Source organism: Drosophila ananassae, chromosome 2R (genome assembly GCF_017639315.1).
Source record: "Drosophila ananassae strain 14024-0371.13 chromosome 2R, ASM1763931v2, whole genome shotgun sequence".
Taxonomy (NCBI): Eukaryota; Metazoa; Arthropoda; class Insecta; order Diptera; family Drosophilidae; genus Drosophila; species Drosophila ananassae.
Window position 1 is genome coordinate 26,917,082 of NC_057928.1, and position 21,141 is coordinate 26,938,222.

Sequence of the window (21,141 nt, forward strand, 5' to 3'; positions counted from 1 at the left end):
TTCCAAGCCACCCAAACAGACCTGCAGCCGGATTACCTGGAATCGATCGAGAAACAGTTTATGCGGAAGGTAGCCGTAGAGCTGCGTGTGGTCTGAGAATGTGCATAAAAGCAATCACTAGCAACCACTACCCAGATACTAGAAGCGTTTGGTTCGTTTTAGAATAAAGCAAGCTTAAAGGCCTCCAAATGAACTTTAAAGACCCACCCTTCCCCTGCATCCCATCCCTCCCCAACCCGCTGTCAAGTGCAACCCGGAATTTACATTGGATTTGCAAATGGCAGCCGCATTCACCAGCGCTGCGCTTTTCAATTGCTTTTCTCCCCATTGAAATCAATTTAACTTTCTGCTCAATGCCAATCATCGGCACCCCACGCAACTCTGCCACGCCCACGCCCACTCGCCATCTCCCACCTCGCTCCCAACCACGGGGCTGTCTCAGTTCCGGCTGCAACTAATAATGCTGAAGGCGAGCGCAGAAGTCAGGAGGTGAGGGGCACTGGAGCGAAAAACAGACCAAGTGGCTACAAAACGATTATTTCAAAATTCATTTGTCATTTTGTGACAGGCACTCTGCCAGTGTGGGAGTGGCGAGCTCCTTCATGGCCAAGCAGGCTGTCGGCAAGTGAGCCATTATCAACTACTAAGTACAAGCCAAAAATTCCTGTTAAAGGTTTCAATTTTGTCCAGAAAGATCCCAACCCATCGAAGATGTTAGTGCTGGCTTATTGTCACTGCTCCCTTTTATTAAGGTGTTTTGGCATCACGAAGTTCAGATAAATGCAACCATACACGGAATAGATCCCTCATCTAGCCTGCACTCAGCTCGGGCGGTTGCGGACTGCTTTCGCCAACAATTTATCCCAGCTTCTGGCCGAGGACTTCCGCTTCGTGCCGCGCCAGTTCCGCCGGCAGGAAGGAACATGACATAACACAACGGTAATAGGAAAATCATCGATTTTATTTGATTTATTTGCGGGAGCCGGAGCTCCTAGTTGTTGTTTGCTTTAATCGGTCGCTCCTCTCCACTCCCGCCGCTTTCAGTTTCCCGCTGCGTGGTTGGACCCACGGAAAAAAATCGGTTTAAGCCGGTGCGTGGTGCGAGTGGGTGGTGCGGCTGATATGGGTGGTGTGGGTGCGGGCAATAAATCTCGGAAATTGTGTCAGAAAATGTTTCTCTGTCACAGACAAACATTCAGCCGAAACAGGGGTCAGGGCGGCCGTATTGAAATTAGAGGCACTTCCGTTTTGGATTTGTTTGCGTGTGTCTTCTTGGTTTTGCGGTTTGGGGGTTTGGGGCTTCGGACTGGGGACTGGGGAGTTCTGCGAAACTAAGTGCCGGAAAGATATGCGTAGCCAATATGCGTGCCCAACTGATCCAGTAAGGGAGTGAGGGCGGATCTGCCTACGAGGCTTTAAGGGGCGGTCGTCCACATCTGACTCTGTTTGCACAAGCCACTCGAAATTATTTTATTACTCTTCTGGCCAAATATTTGCGTTTCATGTTATTGTATGGTAATGGGACCCACAGCTCGGCCATAAGAGCCCAGCAATTTCTTTGAATGCTGAATGGCATATTGTCATTTTGCGGAGAATCATTTAGTAAGTATTGTTTGATTTAACAAGTATTGAAAAAAAGGCTGCCGCGCGGTCAATGAATCCTAATTCAATAGAGCTCAGACTGAGCAACCATTTGCGTAGCAGAATGCTAAAACAGGCCCAGAGCTATTTTGATAAATGCTGATGGATTTCTGTCGTTCTGACTGGCTCTGCTGACTTTGGGAAGCGAGTCGCGTGTGGGACGACGAGCGAGCACTATTCATTGCGGGAGAAACAGCAAAACAAACCGCTTGAAAGACAATCGACAATGGCATACTTTTGCTGCTATGACTTTTGCTTTGTTTTTGTGCAACTGAACTGTGGTCTATTTTTATCGTCATGCAGTTTATTTATAAAAATGCCATTCGGTTCCATTATCTTAAAAATAAAATCACACAAGTTGGCGAACGAGCAGCGAACAGTCAACAACGGCGAAAACAGCCATAATGACTGACAAATAATCATGAAAAATTACCCAGAGGCAGGCAATGGCAAATGGAAGCAACAACAGCGATAGAAACCCATTTAGAAAATCCAAATAAGACAAACAAAACAATCGAGAAAACACCTTGAAATTTAAATTTGAAAAATATCTGCGCGGCCGAATATGAAGTTGAATTGTTGTTTTCGAGAACCTCAATTGCCGCACCAAGCGACAGGGGAAAGGTATCTGGGAGTATCAGATCCTCTCTAATCTATAGCTATCTGAGCTTCCTTGCTTACTCGGTTGCTGAGTAATTGCAGTTCCCCAAAAGTAGGAAAGGTCTGGAGGAGTACGGAGTGAGTAAATATTTAATGCACTGTCTGGATGACTGGCTGTCGCTCAACCTGTTTGTCTTCCAGGGTTCAGAAAATGTGTAAATAAATCAAAGCTCTCGGACACACATGAAGTCGAGGCGCAGTTGTGATGGATGCCCTGGCGAGGTGTAACAACTGGTACTAGAACCCTAGCCCATACAAGTTCTACCTTAATTTCACAACAAAATAAAAGTGTTTACAAAATAAAAACTACAATGGAGCCACAACTCACTTGAGAAGTACTATTGTGCGCCATATCGGGAGAATACCTTCTGATTGCGAACAATATCATTGCGGTGACTCACCCACACCCCGTAAGCAAACCGCCCCTGCTCGGCGCCGCTGGCAATTGATTACGGCGCGTACCTCAGTTCCAGTTAAGCGCAAATATTAGCACTGAGCCATCCGCCGGCTCGCCCTCCCTTTCGAGCGAGTTACAGGCCCCGTATTTGGGTGCGTGAGTAATGTGACGACATTTATTTTCACACTTATTACAACTCTATTAGAAGGGTCCGGTTCGGACGGGAGGGACTGCAGCGACGGGACGGACTCCGGGGGGTGGCTTTCAGGTCCGAGAGGAGTGGGGTTCACTCTGCAAATAGAAAACGAGACACGGAAGCCCGAATGCACGCACGAGGACCTTCCCAACTGCCTTCCTCTCCACAATCCTTCACTGCCAAAAAACAAATACCTTCTGCTCACTCCCAAGCTCTTCCATATCCTTCAAAAAATGCCTATAAAAACCGTTCTGGGTGTACAAATCGAGGTCATTACAAAAGTGTTACGAAAAAACAAGGATATACAAACAAAAGAGAAAAATGTCGCATCGAAGCGCATTAAATATGCAACGAAAGTGTTTAGTCCCAGCCCAAGTACACTGGGAGAGCAGGAAAAGGCGGGACGTACTGGCATGACCCCGACTGGCGATAGCAATTCCGTGACTTCGAAGTATTTCTCCTTGTGTACGACGCCCTTTGACTTTACCAACTTAAAAAATTAACAGCATTATTACCGAAATGTGTTCTGTCTCTATCTCTGATGACCATCCCCCGTCGACCTGCTGGGGAACAACGGCAGGAAGATCTATCGGTCAAGGCGCTACCGAGGACGACGCATCTCGAACTGAGTTACAGGGGACTACTGCCGCGACCCACTCCCCTCAGCGGTCCTGTCATTTGGGATTCAAGTCAGCGGCAGCCCCAAATTCTAGATTCCGACCATTTCTTTCGGCTTTCCTTTTAAATGCAGTCACGTAATTTTCGAATTTTCAACAACACCAGCTCAGACACGAGAAACATTCCCGCCAGACGGACGGACGGACGGATATACGGATGGACTGATGGACGCCTGGAATGCCCTCTTCGTTTATCGTTAGACAAAGTGACGGCATCAATTTGTATTTGTAAATTAGTATTCCGCTGCAATTTGCTACGAAATAACCAAACACCCCACAAACACCAAACACAGAAACAACTACAATCGATGGTCGATGGTGATGATTCCGGTGGTGTTGAACTGCTCTATGCGGGCTCCTCGGAGCCCTGCCGACACGCTTATTTGGTGGCCCGGTCATTCAATACTTCAATCACTCAATGTTAGCATCAGGCTCGCATAATCGCATTAAAAAGGCGTGAACTTGGCGGGCAGCCCGCTTGTCCGCTTGTCCATTGCATTGTCCCCCCTCATCCGACTCAGGGTTCCAAAAAGGCCTCTACTCCCGCCGGTCTAATGAAATTAACAGATAATTCCACTAATAGTTGTTTAAACAGACCATTATCTTGATGGATTTCGTAGCTGTGGCTGGTGGATGGGTTGTGTCGTTGCATGTTGACACTGAGTCCCGAAATTCAATATTCTGCTGGTCAGCCCGCGCTGGAGTTCCTGTCGGAACCGATTGTGGCTGCCCGGTTAAGTTCGGTCGGAATTGACGCTAGTTTTGGGTGTACTGGGTCTAGGATCGTTGAAATGGTTTGATTATCTGCGAGAATGGCGTGAGGATGTGCTGCCTCCAGTCCAGTAATCGTTTAGTCGTCGCTGGAAGGCCACAAAGCCCTTGTGGGGCGCAAGCCCTGACCCTACTCACGCGGAAATCTGTGCGCATCTCCATACGAAAATAAGAATTACCTCATGGCGCCCACATACGACTCACTCAGCCGCAGCCGCAAATATATTGACCATCAATGGCCGCCAGGAGATGTCTCTGATGGGCGGCGAATTATCAGGCGACTTACTGCGGGGCCAGTTGACAGGAAAATTCCACACTCTTCTTTACAATTTCACACCAGAGCCCGCGGAGAAAGGCAAGGAGAAGGAATGTGACATCAATTGACACGAAAGTTCAGCGTAAATATTTGCCCAGATAAAAAGCAAACACTGGACTGGAGACTGTAGACCGGAGGCTGGTGACGACTGCACGCTGGGATCTGGGGGGCGGTTGGTGGTCATAAAGAGACCCCATAAATTCCAGCGGTCATTCTCATTCACGGAGAACTTAGCTGGCGAGTGCGACTGCCGAGTGTGTCCATTTAATGACAAAGAATGAAAAAGAACAATTTGTGAATTTGCGACAAACAAACGGAGACATCGCGGCCAGATTCCAATTCCCAAAGTCGGGTGGGATGCACCATCCGATACGCAGATAAGGCGACAGTCCCATGGGCGAAGTGGAGTTGCAAGCAGCCGCTGGATCGTTGTTTAATGGAGAGGGAACCCACTTCAGAAGTGATTCCTCTGACCTACTGGGTTTTCACCGAAGCCAAGCCCCACAGTGCCGATTCGATGCTGATTATATTTTTATTTTTGCAGCCATGACTCTCGTGGCGCTATTATTTTTATTATGTTCGAGAAACAGTGACTGGGGAAAACCCGACAATATACAAATAGGAAGTACGTCGCTTTACAGTCACCCCCGAGGTACGTGAATTGAATGGCAGACTGATCAAAATGCGAGGATCTAGGTATGCCAATAACTGATGTCGATTCCCGGGAGTACCAGACTCTTCCCTGCCCCTGCTCGTTAGCAGAAGAATAGCGCAAAACCAGCAGAGCTTATCTCACTCCCAGACGCCAGCAGACATTGAGTAATAATATTTTTATAACTATAGTCTAATTGACAGAGGCGAGTGAATCATGCGATCCACAAGTGAAACTATACCTACCCGAGCACAGCCTTGGGCCCGAGGGGGCGGAACTATGCAGATTGCTCAGCCAAATTTTAATTGACCACACGAGCGGGTCGTAAAGTGCGGAATTTCTGCGGATAAAAGCAAAGCGAACGGGCAACCGAATACGCAGGTTGGCCGATGATGGAAAGCGAAAGGCGATTGCATGATAAGCTGCCTCCCGCACGGGCCAACTACTACTAGGTTCACAAACTACTTTTGTAAAAGGAATCGAACTGAGACGAGTTAAACGTGCCTACGATTTGGTATAAGCTCCAGACTCTCCAGCCCACATTCCATTCATATTCGCGTTCCGATTCGTTCGGTTCCCAGTGCAGCTCATCCCGCTGAGCGGCAACTCCGTCGGATAACTGCAGTCGACGAATTAATTATCTTCAGTTCATTCATTAAGAATGTGTGGATGGGCGCGGAGCTGGGAAAGTGAAAGGGGCTGGGCCGGAGGGTTCGATAATGAATGCGCACACACTCCAGCACTCCACCACTCACATAGCCACACACCCACACTCGATTGCTCGGCCCTCCTACTAGCGGGAGTATCTCTCAGTCGTACGGAGCCACTTTATCTCGCGTATCTCGCAAATGAATGGAAAACAAGCGGTGCCTGGCGAGCGATGGGCCGGGGCAAGGGAGTGAGCTTGTGGCATCCGTTCGGTTGACGGCGGCACGAGATGGTGTTTTGAGGGAGCAGGCGGATAAAGGGGGATGGGGCTAGGCGGGGACAGGTCGCATAATAAATTATTCGCGTGACCAAATAATTTGCGATTGGGGAATTTTCAAATGTCGGTGCGGCCACAGCCCGACGTCTAGCCCGGGATGTTTCGGCTTTCTTATCACTTATCGCGCTATCAGCGACTTTTGGGCTAAGGAAAGTATTAGGTCCCCGAACACCGAAAGCATGTATGGCTTGTTTGTGCTTCGGATATTACTTCAGCGTCTCCTGCCCCCGATATCGACCAGAACTCGAACTTTGTCCTCTGTTGTTGTGGGTGCGAAGTGAAAGTTGAAACGGAACTTGATTCGACGGAGGAAAGAAGTAGTGATATGACGAATTGCATGGCCGGAACATCAAGCCGCCTTTCATTTTGCCACAAGATTTATACGAGAATTGCGACTCCGGTGTTGTTTTGGCGGTGGAGGGGGCAGTCATAAAGATAAGTACAGAAAATATTTCACGACCAAGGTCGGATCGATAAGAACGAAGAGGGGAGATTGTTGGGTGAGCTGTGGGGGTTCCCCAATGTGGGTCAAAAGGCGTACTGTGGATTGGTTGGGCCAATAGGTCTATCATAGCAGATGCCCTGAGAAACAGCCCATTCTGCAAAAAAATTAACTAAACTTTCCCCATACTCTCCTGTCATTATATTTTGAATATATCTATCGTAGCATGGTAGCTGCAATAACAGCCACCTTTCAGAAAGCCAGCTCCACCCACAATCACCAGCAGGCAGACCAGCCTGCCACATACGAAACTTATTATTACAAAATAAGCATTTACCATATGAAGTAGGTAAGTGTACACCAGCGGCGGCAACGCCAACAGAAGCGGCAGCAGCAACAGCAGCAGAATGCAAAAACACAACATCCGGTTGGAGGCAGAAAAGCCAACAGCACCAACAACAGTCGAGCGACGCAACAAAAATAAATAAAGTATAACGGAACAAATAAACGACTTTGGTGTGCGGCACAGTGGTCTGTTTCTGGGGGTTCCAGTATTCAAGTACCCCCGAGATCAATAATTGCCAAATAATACTAAAGACGATCGTAGTTAAGACTATCGCTAGTTGTATCAGGGCCTTAGTTTTTAGGGGACAGAGACAGCCAGGGAGAGTCAGTCCGAAGCACTGTGGCGGAGTGGCTGCCTCCGTGGCAGTGCCGATGCGTTGCTGCAATCCGAGTGAGTCAGCTGACGTGGAATGTGAATGGCACACAAAATTTCGCATGCGGATGTGGAGTCGGAAAAATAAAGCACTTGGAAGAGAGCGGGGGGAGCCATGCAGATGCCACTGCGAACACGTTGCCGCCAAATAAGGCGTGGAGAGTGGCTCGCTCCTACTCGACTGCTTCCTCCCGGTCCCCGACTGCCCCGCGATCCAAACCAAGTGGTTTTCGGATGCATTTTGGGCCACAGTGTCGGCCAGCTCACTCAGCCACCGAAGATACTCCAATTTCTGGTGGAGGTTGCCCCGCAACGACGGCCCCAATCATGTCAAAATATTATAGCATTCCTCGATGGGAGACTGTCTTCCCCGCCGACCACCGATCGAGGTGAAAATTCAAACACGAAGCCCGAACGTGTAACTCTTTTGTGCACTCGTTGAGCTTCTAAAGTCAACCTACATTCCTCGGTTTTTTGTCATCGTCATCGCCTCCACGTGTCCCTAAATGAGCACCTATTCGACGGAGCGCTCTCAAAAATTGCTATTAAGAAATCCATTTACACATCATTAATCTTCGCTGGACCCAAAAGACTCGATACTGGGGGCCAAGAAACCCGCTCTTAATGACCAGCAACTAATGGCCCCAAGTCCCCTCAATGGATCGGAATGGGGATTCTCCCGCTAAATGTCCAATAGAGCCACTGGAATTCAGGGATTTAGTGATCGATTCTGCCCCCGCCCACTGCCCCTTTTGTACTCCTCTCTGGGTCATATTACCGATCCACTGGACTAATTACAGATCTGATGAAAACCGCTACAAAGCGCCCAGTTCCGGACTTGCACTGTTCCGCGACCGCATGGCATGTGAGAGTGTTCTTTTTGTGAATGGGCAGTTGATTCCGATCCGACAACGATGTGATGATGGCAATGATGAATGATGCTGGCGGGGCTGGGGAGGGAGGGCGGACAGATCCGAGGTCGGAGATCCGAGGGGACTGAGCAGAGACACTCATTCACAAACCGAAGGGAGCTGGCTGTAGCCGGCGAACAAACAAAACTAACAAAAATATTAATTAGCATTTGGCGGGGGAATGAGGTCGCAGTCGCAGTCTCCGTCTCTGTCGTTGCCCCTGCTTCTGCCACTACCCCGCATCCAACGTCCGTTCGCCAATCCCTCGAAGCGGATGCCACAAATTTGGACATGTGTCGCAGTCGCAGTCTCAGTCGCCGTCGCCGTCGCCGACTCTGTCCACCGCCAGCGCCCGCTGCTTCCTTTTGCGATTTTATGAATGAAAGCTTTTTGGGTTAAGCATAGTAAACGTTGGCGTAGCTGTAGGTGAGCACTCGGCAGCGTCATGTATGGGTCGCTGCGCGAGTACTCCGCATCAAGTGGATCGAGCTCTCAGCGGCAGCTCTGTAAAAGGCTAACGCGATCTATGACTGCCACTGAGTCATGCAGCGGGCGCTAGTAGGTGGACAGCCCGAGCGGGGGCCACTGTGTAAACTATTAAAGAAAACTTTAAGCTAGATCGGTAGATGGAAATTCATAATAGCTTAACCTCTCCCATCCAGAACGGATACAATTCCAGTTACGATCGATACTCAACTGTCATGCTGGGCTCTGCCTGCTTGTGGCATTGGCTGAGTGGGACAATGCCGTGCGATCTGTAATGAGATTATTTACGTGTGGCTGTGCGATTTTATTCAATTGTTGCTGCAAATGCCATGTCAAAATGCATTCACAGAACATCCAATCCAAAGCGCGCTCGCAAATTGTCGCCAATTACGCGACCTAATCGAAATGCATCCGTTGGACACCGAAGGTCCGTCTTGAAACTGATTGATGGCTCCAGACCACGTACATCTTTAGGGACAATGCCGCGCGGGGCATGTTATTGAATAGATTTTGTGACAGGCCGTTAGCTTTCAGTGCGGTCGATCGAAAACATTTAAATTGCAACTAGCTTTGACAGTTATCACCAATTACCGTCGTCGTAAACGCACCGTCATGGCCATCATCATAACCGGGAAATTGGCCGGGCAATCGAGTCGAGCGATTGAAATGTGGCCCGAAAACATTGGTCGAAACACACACAATCAGTGGTTACATACGGGTATTGTCCACAGGAATGACTAACCAGAACAGTTTCAATTACCGACGCGTGTCGATAATTTCTTGGGGGGTTTTTATTGTCCTACAAACTACGTCGAAATGATCACCAAATGATAGTATTAAGGCACAATTGTTCATAAACAGTGGCGTTCTTTTTACATGAATCTATGTCCGAGGATTGACAATACCCCCAAGAAACCCACATTAAAGTCTGAGAAAGGGCGAGAAGAAAAGAAGTCGAGTAGAAGCGTCTTCTTGGATAGCCAGAAGACAGAGGAAATTGTCACTGTGTTGCAAAAAGAACACGTGCCGCTGATTAGTTAAGAGGGAAGGCCACACGGGCATACGCGCCAGCGAGATAAAGAGGAGGCAGTCGTCACTTCCTCAGATTGATAGTCTTCGGCCCCTGCCCCAGACATCAAGCGCATCATAAAATTACTTAACACTATCACTCTTTCTGGCACATGCCTTTATTATTATTTTGTTCTTGATGTACGCATTCGAGCGCTTTGTTTCGCGAAATATAATGGATCAAACTCAAGTGGGTCGGAGTAAAGGCAGCCTATATTAGGATCTGCCCCTCCGCCATCCGGAAACTTCTTTGACTTTCCCTCAGCTCATAGGTAGCGTGAGCTCGTGACCAATGATCGTGCATATCTCGATTACGTGCGTCGGCTTTGTGCACAAAAATAACAATTTCACCATGGTTATCTACTCGGTGTAGTTTGGCAAGCGTTCTCTGTATCTCGCAGTCTTTTTCGGCAGCTGATAAAATGCGACACAATTATTATCAGGCCAACGCGGGCAAATATTCCCAATGCCCTGACGTCATAGCGCCGCATGCCAAGGAGCAATTGAATGGTCATTAGGCGGCATTTCCATTTGGCTTGCGAGTGATTTCCGCTCGGACAGGACAGGTGACTGCGACAGAGGCCTTGGCCAAGTCCACTTGGCCTGCCAATTCTGGCAGGGTCAATGGTTTACATTTTATGGTGGCACGTGTCTTGGCGGCAGAAACATAAGCCTCGCGAGAACAAACAAAATTAAACAATAATCAAATAACAAAGTGGAGAGTGGCTGCGACATAAAACCCAAACCCGATCTGCCGAAAGGCAAATAGCAAACTATTAGCGCTTTTGTTTGCCCTCCGCAGCAGAATTAAAAAGATTGTCATGCATTCGTTTCAAGAAAACCATTTTTAAACTCAATACTTTCCCTATTTGTTTCAAATGCTGGAAGCTTTGTTACGTAGTTCAGTACCTCCTCCAGTTTCTCACCCAGTGATAGTGGCCGAAAGGCACACAGACTTTGCCAAATTGGCAAAAACCGGCCCCAGCAGGCGCACTGTTCCAGTCGGGTAAATGTGGACAGGTCAGCATATAATTCAAACAAGCTGCACACGCGCTAAAAAGTTTCAGAAATAAATTAAATAAACCCAGGGAAGAAACACCGCTGATGGATAAGCATAATACGATACTTTGTGTGCCCCAGAGGGGCGACGGCCTCCGCACATTGTTGCTTCGGAATTTCGCGTAAACAACAATCCGCCAGACAGAGGCGTCCTCGGAACAGCGGGAAAGAGACACCATCTAGCGGGGGCAGAAAGGGGCAGCTGGAGACCTGTGTGCAGTCTAAAATAGGAGCGAAATGCGACTATCCACCGCTCGACGGGTCGGATCATCTGATGTTCTCACGGTCGGGAAAAACAAATGTATCATAAGAGCTCGCAAAGGACAGCCATTGCGTTTGGCTGGTGAAGTGGGGCGCAGCACTTGCGACAAACACATAATAATGACCTCATAGATTCGCGATCGGCTTTCAATATTGACGCAATATTGCTGCCAGGGTCCTATGTGGGCGTGCATTATGCGGCGCGTGCATCCATTTGTTTGCCCACGAGTGCCTACGTCCGCTTCTGTTTACACTCGTTATATGGGAACAGATGGCCGGACCCGGTGGTCTGGGACGGGCACTGGGTGGTACGTTTACTGGGGCTGTTCCGTCCGGTATCGCCACTTTCTATTGATCCACGACTGTCAGGCGCAATGCGATACGGGAACATAGGCAGCAACATGAACTAAAGGCCGACGGAGGAGCGGAAGATGGGGAGTCTGTGCGTGCGTCCAACGTGACGTATGAGTGATGCCGGGAATGCCTTGAAACACGCACACGCACACACTGGGCTGATATCGTCTTCTGATTGCGTACTTTCTGAATATTAAAAATAAACATTTGGGTATTGTTTTTTCTCTATCTTGGCTCTGGTTTTTAAAAGGGTAAAACCATGATTCCTGCTTCGGGAAAAACCATGTTACTCCACATTAAAATGTTACTAATCTCCATAAAATAGTTACACGTTTGGGTAATTGATATTTATTTAAACAAACACCCCGATAGCCATAAAAAGCCATTGCGCGGCCACAAATAGAAATTGCAAACACAGAACCAGAAATAAGCTCTGCCATATTCATAGAAATGCCGTTCTCCTGCTTCCTATTCGCGTCTGAATGTTTGGCCAAGAAAATTGAAACTGCAACACACCCGCGATCCGAGAAACAATAAACAAACAATCGCTGAAAATTGCAAACAGCCCAGCAGAGCAGCAAGAAACAAGAAAGATTTATGCAAATATGCCAGGCGTGGAGCCCGATTATAGTTCATCTGCTTTGGCCCGATTTGATTTTTCCCATTTCGCGATTGCGTCAAATGCTTTCGAATAGCGTTCACGTGCGATCAAGTGATCGCTTCATGTGCCAGTCACCGGTTTGTGGACTCGCCCGCTGCTCCCCGCGCCACTCGCCACTTTCGATAGCCGTCTTTCAGGAACCGGCGGCGCCTCCCACAAAGCCGAGAAAGCCCAAATGAGTTCGGCAAATGTTTTCGATAAAGTTCGATCTAATTTCTCGTCTGCCAGTTGGAGGCGATTCAGACCTTAAGTACGCTTTAGAACACGCCTTCAGTGGCAAAGTAAATTATGAGGCGGACCACTTTATGATTAAGCAAAGCTCCTCTCAGTAAATCAACTAAATCACAAAAAATAGTCTAGCAAAGACTTAATTAGCAGGTGACAAATTAGAAACTATTGGTAAGATTTATGCCAGCCCCCCGCCACTTCACATTTCTGAAATTTGATAATAAACGGTTCATTAGTTCTAAGCGCTGATTGCGAATCAAAATATTCCATCCCAGCGGCGGACGCAGAGGAAGCGCGTGCCCGACTCACGCTCCGGAGTGATGGGCCAGGGGGCGGCGGAGCGGGCGACCATGGCTGCAAGGTGTTGGGGGGTAGGCTGGCTTTCCTCCGGGGAAGGCGCATGATCGTCGCTCTCGACACACGCCAGAAGTTCTTTCACCCCGCGACTGGGTTTTAGTTTCAAATGGTAGTTCGCCGATCGTCGGCGAGCTATGTCGGCGGCATTCAATGTCAGCGCCAGCAGGCAAGATAAGGGCCGACCGTTGATAAGGGGCGGGCCGAAGCAAGTGGCTTAGAGGAAGGAGAGGGAGAGCCAGGAGAGAGAAGGAGACGAGCCTAACAGGGGGCATCGCTGAAAGCGCCTTCATAATATTTTGGTCGGTGTGTGACTTTTGTGAGGGTGCACGCCTCACATGACTTCATTCATGCTATCAACATGGCAGCTATCATTCCGCCTTATTCTGCGGTGATCACGCTTTCGCTGATTATTCAGATGCAGCAGCAATAACATGTTTATGTGTGGAATTCTATTTCCGTTCGCCGACTGTCGATTGTTTAATGAAATACTTATTTTCGCTAATCTCGTAGCGAGTTTTTAGCGGACCGCACCTGTCCAGAAATATTTATGTGTGCTCTTGGGCTTCGCGCATATCTTTCGGGTTCGGAATGTTGGGCCCCGGTAATCGTGCCAAGCCAGTTTGCTGCATCACGGTTTGTAGGTTTCTTAGGACTATTTTTAACGGAGTGCCGTAGCTGACGGGTGATCAAGTAGGAAGTGGGACTAATAATAGAAGGACTTGTTTAAGAAATGATTTCAATACGATTCTCAAACTTGTCCCGCGCTTTTCAATTATTGGCACGCTTGTGTCACCCAAACCCCCCTCCCGTCCACAGTATTCCCCATTCATACCGCCCTCCAACATCTCTGGCCGTTTCGGATTCTTGAGTTTCAATTGCGGCTGCCGCTCAGCTGTTGTCCGTTGTTTACGTTATTAACACAACAAACAACCACTTAGCTTCGAATATGATTCGAGCACTTGGTTTTCGGCTTTTGGTTCAGTGGATTTAAAAATAAACATCAAAGCGAGAGACGGCGACGGAACCACGAGTACATAGGGTAAGCGGCCAGCAATGTGGCCAAAAATAAACATCTAATGGCTATTTTTAGGCCATAAAACCCCGTATCCGCTCCGCCAATTGATCGGATACAAATGGGAGTTTCTTTGTGCGGATCGGATTGGATTAGATTGAAATTGAATTGGCCGCACTTTAAGCCGCAGGCACATCGTATTGAATTTTATTTCTGTACATCAATTGGCCCGCTTCTAGTCTGAAGTCTTTGAGGTTTAATTTTTGTCATGGCTTCATGTGACAGTTCTCTATCAAGAACTCGCGTCGCGCCAAAATAAACACCAGGAACCAATAGCGAATTATTTCCGCCGTAATTATGGCATCAATTGCGTAGTTAACAGCCCAAAATGACAGCCACAGCGCCAATATTTACCGCAATAAAGTATTAACTTCGATGCATTGCAGCTTAATCAGCAACTACTCATTCCAATCACTCGTGGTTCGCAGTTTCGACTGCCTATATTTAGCCCAGCTGCTCGTGGGCAATTAGCCAATCGAATGCGTAATTCTAACAGCGCATATGCCTCCACGATGCACGCTGGGTGGCGGAACATGTAAATAAAATCAAACATGCTCGGTTATTGATCAAAACAACCAATAAATATGGATGAGTCTATCTGTTTACAATAGGTCGGTTGTTTAGAAAAGGAGTTGGAAGTAGATCCCATCCGTCACTGGCATTCTTTTATTGATCACTTTACGCACTTAGCTGAGAACTTGGATCGCACGCTTGTGAAATCGAGGAATTTAAGCTCGCAGCCCAATTCGAATGCGGTGTAGTTTAATTTTGTTTGAAGTACGCCGAACTTCAACGTAGTAGGCCAGAGTACCGTCAGGAAGTCGTACGGAATTCCACATCAATAATGACACTAAGCCATGAAATAGCTGGCGCCAAAGTGGTGATCACAGAATACCCGACTGGGAGCACAGATAAGAGCTGGCTTTCAAGAAAATGTAATTTTATTGATCAGAAACATAATTTCCAAACAATTTGAATACTAGCGGCGCCGGCCGGCTCCATTCTCAGCTTCAGCTTTAGCGGAGGCTCCCATATCGGCACTTGCTCCAATACCGGCAGACATCCCGGCGCCGGGTCCGCCCTCAGCCACATCCGCTGCTCCATCGCCTTGTGCGCCGATCTGGCCGCCGGCACCTGCTGCAGCTCCTACGCCTCCTTTTGCTGCGCCCATGGCCTCGTTCTGACCGGGAACTTGACCCTCGGTGAGGCACTATAGAAAAAAAAGATTACCATTACTGCGCTTCCAAAGGACACTTTTCCCAGGACTTTTTCCCCCCCTTGCAGCTCTCACCATTATAGCGAAGAAAAGCCCGAACACAATAGCCAATTTCATAGTGCAGATAGAAAACATCCAACGCAAGTTAAAACAATGTAAACGCCAGTCGAATAATGCATTTGGCTTATATAGCCATGTTTAGGTACAGGAATTTCGCGAAAACCCATTCCATGGGTTATCCAAACCCAAATCTCAATCAGCCCTCGAAATAGCGTGGACATCGCCCCCGATAGCATCTGTCATAGAACGACTGTGTTGTTGCGGAATGTTTTAAAGGTTATTAATAAATTTTATTGTTGACAATCGTTTAATTGCTCCCGTGCCCCGTGCATGCTCCTGGCGTGACTCTATTAATAAATAACTAAATAATTAGCCAGCCACTTCGGTAGAGTTGAGTCTAATGATGAAATTGTTTGTTTTTGCTGTGGGTTTCATGGGAGAGCTATTGAGTAATTTTGTGTCAAGCTCAAGGTTGAAAACCAGCCAATTGAAATTGAAATGAAATAAAACCAACAAATCAATGCATATTCGTAATAAATTTGCAAACATATTTTGAAGCAGATTGGTGGAGAATCGATCTAGAAATCGTTTAAGGTATTCCGCTTGGGAATCGGATGCCTTTTGGCAAAGATATGGCGCTCGCCGTGGGCTATATTGGCGCTCCTATCATTTTCCTAGGGTATCCCTCAGGAAATTGGGCAAAAAATTTAAAAAATATTTTGTTTCAAGGTTTTGATGCAGATTGGTGGAGAATCGATCTAGAAATCGTTTAAGGTATTCTGCTTGGGAATCGGATGCTTTTTGGCAAAGATATGGCGCTCGCCGTGGGCCATATTGGCGCTCCTATCATTTTCCTAGGGTATCCCTCAGGAAATTGGGCAAAAAATCTAAAAAATATTTTGTTTCAAGGTTTTGATGCAGATTGGTGGAGAATCGATCTAGAAATCGTTTAAGGTATTCCGCTTGGGAATCGGATGCCTTTTGGCAAAGATATGGCGCTCGCCGTGGGCTATATTGGCGCTCCTATCATTTTCCTAGGGTATCCCTCAGGAAATTGGGCAAAAAATCTAAAAAATATTTTGTTTCAAGGTTTTGATGCAGATTGGTGGAGAATCGATCTAGAAATCGTTAAAGGTATTCCGCTTGGGAATCGGATGCCTTTTGGCAAAGATATGGCGCTCGCCGTGGGCCATATTGGCGCTCCTATCATTTTCCTAGGGTATCCCTCAGGAAATTGGGCAAAAAATCTAAAAAATATTTTGTTTCAAGGTTTTGATGCAGATTGGTGGAGAATCGATCTAGAAATCGTTTAAGGTATTCCGTTTGGGAATCGGATGCCTTTTGACAAAGATATGGCGCTCGCCGTGGGCCATATTGGCGCTCCTATCATTTTCCTAGGGTATTCCTCAGGAAATTGGGCAAAAAATCTAAAAAATATTTTGTTTCAAGGTTTTGATGCAGATTGGTGGAGAATCGATCTAGAAATCGTTTAAGGTATTCCGCTTGGGAATCGGATGCCTTTTGGCAAAGATATGGCGCTCGCCGTGGGCCATATTGGCGCTCCTATCATTTTCCTAGGGTATCCCTCAGGAAATTGGGCAAAAAATCTAAAAAATATTTTGTTTCAAGGTTTTGATGCAGATTGGTGGAGAATCGATCTAGAAATCGTTTGAGGTATTCCGCTTGGGAATCGGATGCCTTTTGGCAAAGATATGGCGCTCGCCGTGGGCTATATTGGCGCTCCTATCATTTTCCTAGGGTATCCCTCAGGAAATTGGGCAAAAAATCTAAAAAATATTTTGTTTCAAGGTTTTGATGCAGATTGGTGGAGAATCGATCTAGAAATCGTTAAAGGTATTCCGCTTGGGAATCGGATGCCTTTTGGCAAAGATATGGCGCTCGCCGTGGGCCATATTGGCGCTCCTATCATTTTCCTAGGGTATCCCTCAGGAAATTGGGCAAAAAATCTAAAAAATATTTTGTTTCAAGGTTTTGATGCAGATTGGTGGAGAATCGATCTAGAAATCGTTTAAGGTATTCCGTTTGGGAATCGGATGCCTTTTGACAAAGATATGGCGCTCGCCGTGGGCCATATTGGCGCTCCTATCATTTTCCTAGGGTATCCCTCAGGAAATTGGGCAAAAAATCTAAAAAATATTTTGTTTCAAGGTTTTGATGCAGATTGGTGGAGAATCGATCTAGAAATCGTTTGAGGTATTCCGCTTGGGAATCGGATGCCTTTTGGCAACGATATGGCGCTCGCCGTGGGCTATATTGGCGCTCCTATCATTTTCCTAGGGTATCCCTCAGGAAATTGGGCAAAAAATTTTAAAAAATATTTTGTTTCAAGGTTTTGATGCAGATTGGTGGAGAATCGATCTAGAAATCGTTTAAGGTATTCTGCTTGGGAATCGGATGCTTTTTGGCAAAGATATGGCGCTCGCCGTGGGCCATATTGGCGCTCCTATCATTTTCCTAGGGTATCCCTCAGGAAATTGGGCAAAAAATCTAAAAAATATTTTGTTTCAAGGTTTTGATGCAGATTGGTGGAGAATCGATCTAGAAATCGTTTAAGGTATTCCGCTTGGGAATCGGATGCCTTTTGGCAAAGATATGGCGCTCGCCGTGGGCTATATTGGCGCTCCTATCATTTTCCTAGGGTATCCCTCAGGAAATTGGGCAAAAAATCTAAAAAATATTTTGTTTCAAGGTTTTGATGCAGATTGGTGGAGAATCGATCTAGAAATCGTTAAAGGTATTCCGCTTGGGAATCGGATGCCTTTTGGCAAAGATATGGCGCTCGCCGTGGGCCATATTGGCGCTCCTATCATTTTCCTAGGGTATCCCTCAGGAAATTGGGCAAAAAATCTAAAAAATATTTTGTTTCAAGGTTTTGATGCAGATTGGTGGAGAATCGATCTAGAAATCGTTTAAGGTATTCCGTTTGGGAATCGGATGCCTTTTGACAAAGATATGGCGCTCGCCGTGGGCCATATTGGCGCTCCTATCATTTTCCTAGGGTATCCCTCAGGAAATTGGGCAAAAAATCTAAAAAATATTTTGTTTCAAGGTTTTGATGCAGATTGGTGGAGAATCGATCTAGAAATCGTTTAAGGTATTCCGCTTGGGAATCGGATGCTTTTTGGCAAAGATATGGCGCTCGCCGTGGGCCATATTGGCGCTCCTATCATTTTCCTAGGGTATCCCTCAGGAAATTGGGCAAAAAATCTAAAAAATATTTTGTTTCAAGGTTTTGATGCAGATTGGTGGAGAATCGATCTAGAAATCGTTTAAGGTATTCCGCTTGGGAATCGGATGCCTTTTGGCAAAGATATGGCGCTCGCCGTGGGCTATATTGGCGCTCCTATCATTTTCCTAGGGTATCCCTCAGGAAATTGGGCAAAAAATCTAAAAAATATTTTGTTTCAAGGTTTTGATGCAGATTGGTGGAGAATCGATCTAGAAATCGTTTAAGGTATTCTGCTTGGGAATCGGATGCTTTTTGGCAAAGATATGGCGCTCGCCGTGGGCCATATTGGCGCTCCTATCATTTTCCTAGGGTATCCCTCAGGAAATTGGGCAAAAAATCTAAAAAATATTTTGTTTCAAGGTTTTGATGCAGATTGGTGGAGAATCGATCTAGAAATCGTTTAAGGTATTCCGCTTGGGAATCGGATGCCTTTTGGCAAAGATATGGCGCTCGCCGTGGGCTATATTGGCGCTCCTATCATTTTCCTAGGGTATCCCTCAGGAAATTGGGCAAAAAATCTAAAAAATATTTTGTTTCAAGGTTTTGATGCAGATTGGTGGAGAATCGATCTAGAAATCGTTAAAGGTATTCCGCTTGGGAATCGGATGCCTTTTGGCAAAGATATGGCGCTCGCCGTGGGCCATATTGGCGCTCCTATCATTTTCCTAGGGTATCCCTCAGGAAATTGGGCAAAAAATCTAAAAAATATTTTGTTTCAAGGTTTTGATGCAGATTGGTGGAGAATCGATCTAGAAATCGTTTAAGGTATTCCGTTTGGGAATCGGATGCCTTTTGACAAAGATATGGCGCTCGCCGTGGGCCATATTGGCGCTCCTATCATTTTCCTAGGGTATCCCTCAGGAAATTGGGCAAAAAATCTAAAAAATATTTTGTTTCAAGGTTTTGATGCAGATTGGTGGAGAATCGATCTAGAAATCGTTTAAGGTATTCCGTTTGGGAATCGGATGCCTTTTGACAAAGATATGGCGCTCGCCGTGGGCCATATTGGCGCTCCTATCATTTTCCTAGGGTATTCCTCAGGAAATTGGGCAAAAAATCTAAAAAATATTTTGTTTCAAGGTTTTGATGCAGATTGGTGGAGAATCGATCTAGAAATCGTTTAAGGTATTCCGCTTGGGAATCGGATGCCTTTTGGCAAAGATATGGCGCTCGCCGTGGGCCATATTGGCGCTCCTATCATTTTCCTAGGGTATCCCTCAGGAAATTGGGCAAAAAATCTAAAAAATATTTTGTTTCAAGGTTTTGATGCAGATTGGTGGAGAATCGATCTAGAAATCGTTTGAGGTATTCCGCTTGGGAATCGGATGCCTTTTGGCAAAGATATGGCGCTCGCCGTGGGCCATATTGGCGCTCCTATCATTTTCCTGAGGTATCCCTCAGGAAATTTGACAAAAAATCTAAAAAATATTTTGTTTCAAGGTATTGATGCAGATTTGTGGAGAATCGATCTAGAAATCGTTTAAGGTATTCCGCTTGGGGAATCGGATGCCTTTTGGCAAAGATATGGCGCTCGCCGTGGGCCATATTGGCGCTCCTATCATTTTCCTGAGGTATCCCTCAGGAAATTTGACAAAAAATCTAAAAAATATTTTGTTTCAAGGTATTGATGCAGATTTGTGGAGAATCGATCTAGAAATCGTTTAAGGTATTCCGTTTGGGAATCGGATGCCTTTTGGCAAAGATATGGCGCTCGCCGTGGGCCATATTGGCGCTCCTATCATTTTCCTAAGGTATCCCTCAGGAAATTTGACAAAAAATCTAAAAAATATTTTGTTTCAAGGTTTTGATGCAGATTGGTGGAGAATCGATCTAGAAATCGTTTAAGGTATTCCGCTTGGGAATCGGATGCCTTTTGGCAAAGATATGGCGCTCGCCGTGGGCCATATTGGCGCTCCTATCATTTTCCAAGGGTATCCCTCAGGACAAAAAATCTATAAAATATTTTTTTCAAGTTTTTGATTCAGATTGGTGGAGACTGATGCAGATTCACTTTTGAAGGGGTCTCCCAGAAATTTCTTATGGCTCATCCTTCCAAGGAACTCTCAAAAGTCAAAGAATGTAACTTAAATTGAGTAATTCTGTTTAATCGTGCCTACTTATAACTTATTTTGCCATATAAACCTTGTTCATAATAATTTATGTACATACAACATATTTCCCATTTATTGAAATGCGAATTTACTCATTCCCTCAAACTTATGGCAAACATCGTATAATCGCCTACGGAGCCGTCCGTATCTGGCAGCGTATCATGCTTATTTTGCGGTTTATTTTCTGAGAAAATTTGACGCGTACGTGTGACATATTTTCTGGAGGCGCCGCCGATAAGGCGCTTCAGACGACAGCAATAACAAAATGAAAACCAAACAAAAAGGCCAGGGGAGCGACAACATGGCAATGGCAGGAGAATCAGCTACAAAGAATTGCAAGACAATTCTACAGATACAGATTATAGAGCTGACAGTTCTCGTAGGTATTCGACCGTCAGAACCGCCGCCACTTTGGAATTCAAAGCATCGTCGCACTCCGCTGTCCCTTGAAATTGAAAATCCCCGTCGCCTTCGACTCGACTTCGAAGCCTAGCTTCTCGTCAAAACAATGTTCTATGCAAATAATTTCAGCGCATACCAATGGAACGCGAATTGAGACTAATTAAGCCCTGGCTCAACCTACATTTCAGAG

The 21,141-nt window shown here is 46.4% G+C and overlaps 1 protein-coding gene and 1 long non-coding RNA gene across 2 annotated transcripts; one reads left to right on the plus strand and one right to left on the minus strand.

Annotated features, from left to right (window-relative positions):
• The first annotated feature begins 1,321 nt into the window (after positions 1-1,321).
• Positions 1,322-2,624, plus strand: LOC116655814. Its single transcript, XR_004310884.2, has 2 exons — positions 1,322-2,379; positions 2,443-2,624. It is a non-coding gene; the product is annotated as an uncharacterized LOC116655814 (long non-coding RNA).
• A 12,211-nt stretch (positions 2,625-14,835) lies between these two features.
• Positions 14,836-15,303, minus strand: LOC6507527 (glycine-rich protein 5). The gene is made up of 2 exons (XM_001955825.3): positions 15,204-15,303; positions 14,836-15,122 (listed from the first exon to the last, which is right to left on the minus strand). The coding sequence occupies exons 1-2, from the start codon at positions 15,261-15,263 to the stop codon at positions 14,892-14,894; spliced, it is 291 nt and encodes a 96-aa protein (XP_001955861.2). The 5' UTR covers positions 15,264-15,303; the 3' UTR covers positions 14,836-14,891.
• Between the last annotated feature and the right edge of the window lie 5,838 nt (positions 15,304-21,141).

Bases quoted from the DNA above. Each gene is read 5' to 3' on its own strand.
- LOC6507527 (XM_001955825.3), bottom strand. From the start codon at position 15,263: ATGTTTTCTATCTGCACTATGAAATTGGCTATTGTGTTCGGGCTTTTC. The intron at 15,123-15,203 runs GTGAGAGCTGCA...TTTTTTCTATAG, and splicing joins GGCTTTTCTTCGCTATAATG to TGCCTCACCGAGGGTCAAGT.